We start from the raw sequence: 10,623 nt of genomic DNA, 5'->3' as shown, positions 1-10,623 counted from the left end.
CAGACAAGATCCAGGGGGAGACAAACAAACAAAAAGGAAAAGAAACATTGTACTACAAAAACATCAAGCGTACACAAATGTCCCATGCTTTCCTCTTGAGTGTCCAATAATTTATTGTTGTTTCAAACATAAGAAAATTAGGTCTTTGATTAACATCTTGAGACGTTTGAGTTCCGGTCACACAACAAAACCATTGAAAAGTCAAAACTCTTATTAATGGAACATTATTTTCAATGCGCTCAATGTAAATACTATACGACCATAACTGCATCACTTGTTACTTGCATTTCTTTGGCGCTTAAAAGAGGTCAAATGAGTAAAACAATGACCATTAAAGCCCCAGCAAAACACATTCAAACTTTACAAAGCTGTTTAATTTGCAATTTCATAAAACACACACACATTATTGTCACAGTCAAGTGTTTGAGCATTAAAGAATAAAATGTCTGAGTTTTTTGTTTTTACAAACACAACGCAATATTCATAGTAGTTTTAAAAGATACTCTGGTCAAGGCACTGCGGAACAGGTCAGATATTATTCCATCTTCCATGCACTTTTTTATTGTTATCTTACCTGAAATGATATAAAATGATAAATCATATAATATTTGGAAGCTGTTTGATTTTATGGCACAAGGTAAACATTGAAAAATGCGTAAAAGTCCACTTATATTGCAGACATTCCAGTCTTTAAAACCTGCAAGTAACCTGAAATTGACCCAAAAGAGAAAAGTGTAGCCTTTTCCATGTTGAAATTCTTTTTCCTGTCTGTGTGCTAAAAGCTACCAGCCACCATAAGAACACTTCCGAAAACCGACACGTACTTGAATATTCGGCAAAGTGGCCAACAAGGTAAGAGGCGACCGGGTGAGTGTTTGAGTTTGGCAACGGCTCACATTCACTGATTGGTTACACTTAATTGACGAGTGGAATTTTGGCCGCTCAATGTTGAAGTGATGCCTTCATAAAAGAAAATACACTCAAGTGCTTTCACTTATGCTTGCGTGTGCATCGTAGTTCATACTTGAGGCTCAACAAGGATTCAAACAAGGATTTCAACCCAAAACCTTTTGATTGTGTGGAATAGCAGAGAAGATGTTTTTTTTTCTTCTTTACAAAAAAAAGTTCAAATATGCCTTAGGAAAGTGTGCTATTCTGCTTACGATGCTTTGGGGGAGGAAGCTGGAGTGCCCAGCGGATTCAAACCCAGAACCTCTTGACTGCGTGGCAGACCAGTTAACAACTACGTCAGCTTGGCCAGGTGGAAATGGTGTCAGTTTGAACATCCAATGCGAAGCCGATCCCAGCTTTGCTTTGGGGCAGGAGGCGGAGTCCACCCTGGACTGGTCGCCAGGCCAGCCAATCACAGGACACAGACAAACAATGGACTGGTCACCAATGAATGCTATGGCACATATATACGTACACAAGTATTCACACGTGCGTACAGATAAGTTAGCGTCTCCAATGAAGCTAGCATGCATGCCGTTAGCCGAATAGCATAATTGACTAAGTTAGTGGTTGCAAACGTACGTCGCAACAATGCGGCTTGTCGGGAAAGAGCACATGAAGTGCAATTCTTCACTAACATTTACTCTTGGTGATCATTTTGTCCACTGACAGCACTTCAATGACGTTCTCAAATGATTTCAATTCTCTTTCTTTATAGCTTTATTATGTCACTTCATATCGCTTGAGGTTAAATTGGAGTGAATGTCGCCCCTGAACGCAACTGAGTTTGACAGCCTTGGCTTAAGCCGTTTTTAACTTACCATCACAATATCAATAAATAAAAAAAATTACAAAAAAAAAAAAAGAATCCATCGCCATTTGGGTGATGGGAGGCGACAAGTTGTCATTTTTCTTGTTTTCCCAAAAAGCGTTCAAATCTGCCTGAGCCAAGTATGCTATTCTGCTAATCATGCTTTGGGGGAGGCGGCCGAACTACGCAGCCGCCATGTTTCTAAATCGTGAACAAAAAAAAAAGGCATCAAATGTCACCTTTGAGGCTTCAAGTGTTGCCCAAATATCAAACCAAAGGACCCAAAGTACTTCTTAAATCAATCAGAGTGGGGAGAAAACACGAGCCACCAAATGCCAACTTTCCACCACGCGTCATTCTCGAACCTGCTCGGTCCGTTTCTTTCCTTGAGGAAGCAAAAAAAGTTGCTCCCTCCCCCTCAATCGCTGACCAACTTCTTGGACTTGTGCGTGCCGTTGCGGACCGCGCACTCGCCGTCGACGACGCCGTCGTGGTGGTGCCGGAAGAAGTCGGAGCGGACGAGGCGGCAGAGGTAGATCAGCATCATGACGTTGGTCACCGTCAGGGCGAAGGTGAAGAAGGCGGCGTTGTCCAGCTCGGAGTAGTTTCCCACCACGTACCAGGTGACGTAGAACTGCGTGGCCAGGCGGATGGCCACGAAGGTCCATATGTTGAGCACCTTGTTGACGCGGTAGGCGGCGGACGCGGTAGGCGGCGGACGAGGTGGCGCCCGCCAGCTTGAGCAGCAGACGCAGGTGCAGCGTCATGCTGTTCAACTCCACGAACAGCGTCAGCACCGCGCCGGCCACATACAGGTGCGTGTAGAGCGTGTACAGGAAGCAGCCGATCACCTGGCGGGTATTGGCACATGGGATTCACATAAACGCGTCCGCCGCGTCGATTGAGACGCACGCTTGAGTTTTCTTACGAGTGCGTGGTGGATGAGGAATTCCCAAGACGATCGCGCGTGTCCCGTCAGGATGATATCGGCCGCATCCTGCACAAAGTATCCTGAAAACATTGAAAAAGAATCAGCCACAAGACATGCATTTGATACCTTTTCATGTCGTTTCTGTTTTAGTAGATAAGTAGGCCAGTTTTGGTCCTGGAAGCTTTTTTTTTTTTTTTTTTACATCATTCAGCCATTTCAAATCCATCCATCCATCCATCCATTTTCTGTACCGCTTGTCCTCACAAGGGTCGCGGGGGTTGCTGGAGCCTATCCCAGCTGGCTTCGGGCAGTAGGCGGGGTACACCCTGTACTGGTTGCCAGCCAATCGCAGGGCACACAGAGACGAACAACCATACTCACAATCGCACCTGTGGACAATTTGGAGTGTCCAATTCACCTGCCATGCATGTTTTTGGAATGTGGGAGGAAACCGGAGTACCCGGAGAAAAGCCACGCAAGCACGGGGAGAACATGCAAACTCCACCCAGGAAGGCCGAAGCCCGGACTTGATCTCACAACCTTTGCACTGGGAGGCGGACGTGCTAACCAGTCAGCCACCGTGTCGCCCCATTTCAAATCACATTTCATTAATTAGATTGCATTTACGGCATTTTTTATACGGCATTTAATTTTATTCATTCTTATTATATTTTAACTTTGATTAATTTTATTTTTTCCACCTTACTGAATTAAATATACAAAAAAAAATACTAACATTAAAAGGATCATTGTGGACCTGGCCACTTTTTTTTTTACTCGCAACTGCCACCTCTGGCCTAAAGCGTAACTGCAGCCTCTGTGTAAAGCGTGTGCATTTTCATTTTCATTTGTTACTCAAGAATTGTGTATTAAATTGGTAGCCCTTGGCATTAACCAGTAACCAGGAAGTAGCTCTCAGTTTCCAACAGTTTGGTGACCCTCCCTGTGTTAGCGTGACGTCTTTACTGGCATCGCTGACTGGGAGGAAGCTGATCAATGTTATACGTTTGAATGAATGACAAATCAGATTTCCTGCTCCAGCTAATGCTAATGCTAATGGGGCTAATGGTGTCCTTTTATTTTTGCACGTCTGCGTATCCAAGCGCTTGTTGTCCTGCAGCAATTCCATCCACTGAGAGTCCTTTTGTGCCTGGGAATGACTGGCACGCTGTGGCCGACACACACACAAGCACTGTGTGTGTGTGTGTGTGTGTGTGATTGTGTGTGTGTGTTAAAACAACAACACAAGCAAGTGTTGTCAGCGGCCAAACCTCCAGAAATTTGTGACTCAGCGGTCACACCTGAACCGCAGAGACAACAAAAGCGAGCCCCGGGAGGAATGATCAGTTGATGGGTCGCTGCGGTGGTTTAAGCGAGCGCCAGTTTATTGGCTTTTGACAAACAGGTGAGGGGGCGGGACCTTTGGCTTTTTCTTTAGCGGCACCTGAGAAAGTGCAGGGGACACGCCCCAGCGCAGCCGCGCCCGTGCAGCGCGTCATCAACATTTCTTCTGTGGGCGTCTTGACTCTTGATCCAGTCGACCGGCACGCAACATTTTGAATTCGATTCTTTCAAATATGTTGAGAAATTGCCCATAAGAACCCCTCCAAATGTTTTATATATTTTTTTTAAATACAGAAATGTTGGCCACAAAAAAACCATGAAAAAGTGAATCCCCGAAGCCAAACTACGAGTATCCACTTGAACATTTGTTTTGAAATTGTAAAAATAAAAATAATAATTAATCCCATCTTGGAGAAAGTTTATGAGTTAGTTTGTTTGTATTTTTTCTGTAAATGTGATGATTTAGTTGAGTTATTTTTAGGTGCAATAGTTTTAGTTGAGTTTATACAGGATATTTATTGGATGCAAGATTTAAAAATAAGTTTTGTGCAATAAAAAGTCAAAAGATTTTTAAAATAAATATTTCCAAATCAAAAACAAGGTCGACGACTGTACGAAGAATTTCAAGTACAATAAAGGCAGCACATAAAACAACTTCTATGGCAAAATGTATAACAACGTACAAAGCAAACATTTATGTTTGACTTGTTTTCATCTCACAATTATAATCCCTCAAAAATGGAGTGACGTGTGTGTTTTGTCTTTGCTACATTGTGGGGCCCATACAGTCGTGTTTTCCCAGGTTTAACTACCATTGTGGGGACCGGCTTGAAATTGTGGGGACATTTTGGTGGTGCCCACAAGTTCAGACCTCTTTTTGAGGGGCAAGACTTGGTTTTAGAGTTTAGCTTTGAATTGGGTTATGGTTGAGGTTCGGGTCAGGAATGGGGGTAGCCCATCATTTTTCATGCTTGGGGTGAGGGGGAGGGGCTAGGAAATGCATCAAGCCAATGAGATGTCCCCATGATGATACAAAGACAAGTGTGTGTGTGTGCGTGCGCAACGATGAGTTCACTGACCTGTTGAAAGGCACACGAGCAGGTACGAGAGTGGCGTGTGGTAATAATGGAGGTCACGCAGCGTCTCAGGCCAAACCAGAACACTGCGACCGGAGAAACTTTTCGTGAGCAGTCGTTCAAACAGAAACGTATATAGAAAAAAATAATAATAATAAAAAAGTATATAGAAACATTGGAAGTTTATGTTTAAGAGGTCAAAATAAGTTTGTGGTGTGGCTTCGACATCAACGCAGTTTGTCGGTCGGTCGTTTGTTTGTTTGCAACGCACAATTGCCAACACGGAAACATTTCTGATATTTTATATTAACGGCTTTTGCCTGTGACGAGAAAAGAAATCTCTCCGAAAAACGTGTTTGTGCGCTGGAATGTTGCAAGTCAGACAAAATTAGCTTTCCATGTTTTTACCTGAACACTGGAGAGAGAAAATGTGTCACGAGAGTCGCGAGAGTGGAACCGGACCGTTGCAAACGGAGGCTAACCAGGACCGCAGTGTTTTGTAGTCAGCACGACAAGAATCCTTTCTGAGTGCTCAACTCTATGATTTGCTTTTCTCGCCATTTTAGGCATTAACCAGATTGCATCATCATCTCTATACATGGCAGCGCCGTGCTAGCTATTAGCTATTAGCTATTAGCTAACGTGCCAGATGCTCGCCTTGATGTTCTGCCATGTGGCTCATTTTTTATCGAGCAACTCTGAAGTTGTGGGTTCGATGCCAAGCCATTGTGACCACGCGGAAGTATCCTTGAGCAAGATACTGAACCCCGGAGTTGCTCCTGATGCTGCGTCATCAGGAGGTGAATGAGTCGTCGAATGTAAAGCGCTTTTAAGGTGGGAAAACGCCAAGCAGCGTTCGCAGGCAGATTGTTGGTCAAACGACATTTCATCAAAAGTTGAAAACATCCTCACAAATCAAATGACAACAATCCAAAGTCCAACGCTGTTCAATGAGCTTCCTTTCATTAAGTAAGACCGCCATTTTGACTAAATTGTCCATATCGGCGATATAAAGCAAAGGCCTGCAAAATGAGCACAATACATACACATCACTATCTGCAGTTAAGTCAACAAAAACAAAAAAGAGAGTGTAAGAGTTGACAGACAAAAAGTGATTCATCTTGTGTTTTCCATTTCAAAAACGAGCACAGCCCCAAAGCTGAACAAACCCTTTCAATATGTTTGCACTCTGCGTGCTTGATCTTCACGCGGCTTTGCCGTCCGTCACTGACGGCAGCGCGACAAATTCAAGGACAAAAAAGCTCATGCTGGAATTAAAACAAGTCGTCGTTGCAATATGTGCACAAACTGCGGAAGAAAGCGCAGCAAGTTGCTGAATGTTCAAGTCGTTATCATGGCAAGCTAACGTTAAGCTAGCAGCACGTAGCAAGGTTAAGGTCTGCAGGATGGGAATATTTTCATGTGGAAGGCGGAGGCGGTGCAACGGCGACGTGCAATTATGTCCGCATCTTGCGTGACGAAAAGGACGGAGCTGCCTTTAACACAAATCACTTCAGACACCTGAAAAGAAAAAAATGGATTGGAATATTTGACTTTGTTGAAACAACTGCTCCACTAGCAATATAAAAGGTGTCATGTTGGGATAGTTATGATAAAAAAAAATGAAGTATCGGCTCGAGAATCGGGAGACAGATCCTCAAAATCTGTTAATTGTGACTCAGACTTAAGTGCAAATAAAAAAAATGGGATCGGGACTTCCCCACCAGTATTATTATTCTAACAAAATTGTTCAAATAATAGCATTTTTGGGGGGCGGGGAGTTGATTTTTCAAGAAAAAGTCTTACCGTAATTATTCGAGAAAAATATTTGTCCGTTTTCTAATTAAAATGTTCTATTAAAAAAAAATTCTTTCTGGAAGAGAATAAAGTCATTTTCAGGGGTGGGGGGTTAAATTTTCAAGGTTGAAATTGTCTTCATTCTCTAAGAAAAAATTTTTTTTCAGTGGAACCAATGCCAAACCCCCCCCACCCCCAACCCAACCCCACCCCCACCCCCTTGCGGAAGCGTATTGCTGCCACACCAGGAAACATTTTCAAGAAAAAGGTTTTTACACAACGTAGCAAGCAAGGTCAATTCCAGATTTCTCCAAGGTCAAATAAAAAACAAAAGTTTTTCAAGAAACATGTCTTAATGTCGTCAATGAAACATTTCAAGGGGCAAAAAAAAATAAAAAAATGTTTTCGAACTACTTGTAATTAATGTGCTTCACGTCGACAAGCAAAACTGTCGTAAGTTTCCCGCTGAATCGGAAACTTGAATGAGTCACCAAAAGTTGGTCTTAAGCAGCAGCGGCAGGTTTTTCCGGTTGATATCCAACCGATACGAGTTGGACCCGTGCTTCGACTGCTTGCAAGCATGCAACAAGCTTTTCTGTGGCTCGTCCAAACATGTGCCCCGACACACACACGACACACACATGACACACACACACACACACCATGTGACTAGACAATGGTGCCGCAGTGTCCCAGGCTACACGCACACGCACACGCACACGCACACAATAATGAAGCAGAACAATTTTGTTCCTGTGCTTAAATCGAGTTTTCAGTCACGTGTACTTGACTGTAATATTTTCTTTTCTGACCACATTTTACTTTGCGTCCCTCCATTTGAAATCAATTTGGCCAATCAAAGTGTTAGATTTGATCCGTTTTGAAACTAATGTTTGCCAAAACGCACCATCTTTTGGCATCTCCTCCAAAAACCACATACAATTATTTTTCAGTTGTTATCAAAGGCTCATTTAGCTTCTTTTTTTTTGTTAGTCAATTGAAAACGTGAGCAAAAAGCCACGTGACAGCAGCTAACTGCTATCAAATGTAGAAAGCGAAATGGCATATGTTTTCCTTCCTCTTGGCGCCACTTCAGAACTATGTTTCGCCAAAAGCTCGCATTAGCCTGAGCTATGTTAGCCCATAAGTGGGGAAAAAAAATTAAAAACACGGAAGTATGACACGGCAAAAGCAAACAAAAAAGCGTGTCAGCCGCACGAACATTAAAGTTTGACAGCAAGCAGGCGGCTGCAAAATAGCATCGTGTGGGCCGCAAATGGTCCCCGGGCGGCGAGTTTGAGACCTCTGCTTTGAATATTGTGTTACTTCTGCTGTTTTGACAAAGTAAGAGGTAGCAAGTACTGCTGACTTTTCAACTGGAGGAAATAAAAAGAATCATCTACTCGTCGCTCCTTTTCTGCTCTTTTGACAAAGACGAGAAAGTTTTGTACCGAATCGACATCCGTTTGGTAAAGTATGTTGTCGCGCTTGTTTACTTTGAACCCAGCCCATCCACAGTACACACCCAAAAAGTGCTCCTACCTGGAGACGGCCCAGGTCCCGGTGAGTATGGAGTGCACCATGGACAAGGAGAGGTTCCTCCACTTCCACGTTCGGAACTGGTCCTGGACCACCTCCTTGGGCGCGGGCATCTTGCGCAGAAGCCCGTGGACCACCCGAAAGAGGAGGGAGAAGAGCACCACCGACGGTCCCGGGGGCCTCTTAAGCGCCGCGTCCAGGGCCTCCATCCTGGCTCACCTCGGTCCCCCCTTCGCTATCCAGTGGGAATGGAGTGGAACCTGCTCGGGACTCCTCGTGGCGTGCGCGCCGCCGTACCTTTTGGATCGCGCTGTTTCCACGCCAAGTCGAAGAAGAACAAGTTCTGGAGGATTGGGCGTGGAAGAGGGAGGAGGGACGAGGGAGGAGGGACGAGGGACGAGGGAGGCTTGAGCGTCCTCTCGCCTGTTGCGTGAAGGGCGGAGGAGCGTCTCGTCGTCTGCACCCATGCCGACGCAAAAAGAGGGCGGGGCAAAGCAGACGATCCGCACTCGAACGCGCGCAAGATTTGAAAAGTGATAAATGCATGCGGGTGCGAGTGCACTTTGAAGGAGGAGCATCTTTCACTCGTCGCGCTGTTGTCAGCACTTCAATGATTCTTGCGTTGTTTTGTAGTAGCGATTTAGACGCACGCGCACACACCTTGATTGGGAAGACTCTTCTTGGCGAGGGTTCAGGAACGTCAAGCCGCCGCTTGGCGTTCTCCACCTTTTTGTTTCGTCGCGTCAGAAGTGAACTGCTGGCGAATTCGTTCGTTCGGTTTTACTGCCTCCACGTCATGGAATTCTTTACAGACACAACCGAAGCTCCGAGTTTACGCTCGGATTCGTGCTGAACCGGAACAGTGTCTGTTTTTGGGCACGTGCACTTGCAAAACTTGAACTCAAACCTATTCTATAATTCTGAGTTTTGTTGTTGCTGACCTCTTGGTCTTGTAAAAAGAGATCTTGAGCTCAATGGCTTTTTTATATGGTTAAATAAAGGTTATATGTTTAGGAAAAAATGTACTGCCTCAAAACGTTCGAGAACTTCACCAGAGGCGTCAGATTAAAATGACGTCATGAATAAAGTAGCCAGCAGAGGGCGTTGAAGCCTGCAACGGCACAAACACCAACCATTTGAAAGACTCGACGCTTTTATTTTTGTTTTGTAAACACGTTTACATCGTTAGTTGAAAGAATATAATTGATTGTTTTCAACTCATTACACGGGATGTTTCCTTCCTTCCTTCATGTTTACTTCTAAACATTCTTGTCAAAATTAACCACGCCCACTTTCTTCTACGCCACTATGGCGCGTTCAGGAACGCTGGGAATTGAGCAATTTTCCCATCTACTTCTACCCGGTAGTCCTACTATGGACGCGTTTTGCTTTTCCCTTTCATCGCTTTATTTTTACATTTGTTGAAATGTAAGGAATATTATTTATTTGATAGTTAGGTTTTACTATTCTAAAAAGTAAACATTTGTATGCAGTTTTTTCAAAGAAGTGAATTCAAAATAAATAAATAAAAAAATTTTGTACAAATAAAAAAATAACAATAATAATATTGTTTAAATGTGTGTGATTTAGTAAAGCAGTACATAAACATTCCTTTAAAAATAAACAGCCTCCATTTTTTTTTGAGCCACTTGCAACTCATAGGCCGGCAAAATTAATCGATTCTTAATCGTTGTCATGATTTTGGCTGCCACGATTAAACTAACCTGATCGTCAATGATATTTACATTCATATGTGGGTTCTGTTGGTTTTGAAATTGAGCACTTTCTCAACCAGCAGTCAAACAACCATCAAGGGGTGAACGAATATTTAAGGATTTATTATACTGCACATTTAGTCATTTCAGTAGTTTAAAAAAAGTACGGTTATTTATATTACTTGTCATACATTCCTTTTTCAACTTTCATTTTGCACAAAAAAAAAAGTTGACATATTGTTGGTTGAAAAGTACAATATAGTGCAGTAAAAACGCAGATGCTTTCCCATACATGATGATTTTTTTCAAATAAATAATTCTGATTACAATATTCATCAAAAATAATTGTGAATATGTTGCCAATAATCATGCAGCCCTAATGTATCTGTGGGGCGACCGTCTGAGCCTTGGGGGCCACCCATGTGATCCTTGGGGGCCCATGTTGGTGACCCCTGCACC

General features: G+C 43.4%; 1 protein-coding gene across 1 annotated transcript; it reads right to left on the bottom strand.

Annotated features, from left to right (window-relative positions):
• Window positions 1-80: 80 nt before the first annotated feature.
• tlcd1 (TLC domain containing 1) lies at window positions 81-8,882 on the bottom strand. Its single transcript, XM_086081539.1, is given in 5 exon segments — window positions 81-2,480; window positions 2,482-2,613; window positions 2,691-2,773; window positions 5,117-5,199; window positions 8,453-8,882. Coding segments are annotated over 5 exon segments (804 nt in total). The 5' UTR covers window positions 8,659-8,882; the 3' UTR covers window positions 81-2,180.
• Between the last annotated feature and the right edge of the window lie 1,741 nt (window positions 8,883-10,623).

This window comes from Leptonotus elevatus, chromosome 7, assembly GCF_054856555.1.
Source record: "Leptonotus elevatus isolate MCC_2025b chromosome 7, RoL_Lele_1.0, whole genome shotgun sequence".
In the NCBI taxonomy this organism is placed as follows: domain Eukaryota; kingdom Metazoa; phylum Chordata; class Actinopteri; order Syngnathiformes; family Syngnathidae; genus Leptonotus; species Leptonotus elevatus.
Note: the sequence above shows the minus strand (reverse complement) of the source record. Positions and strands in the feature narration are given on the sequence as shown.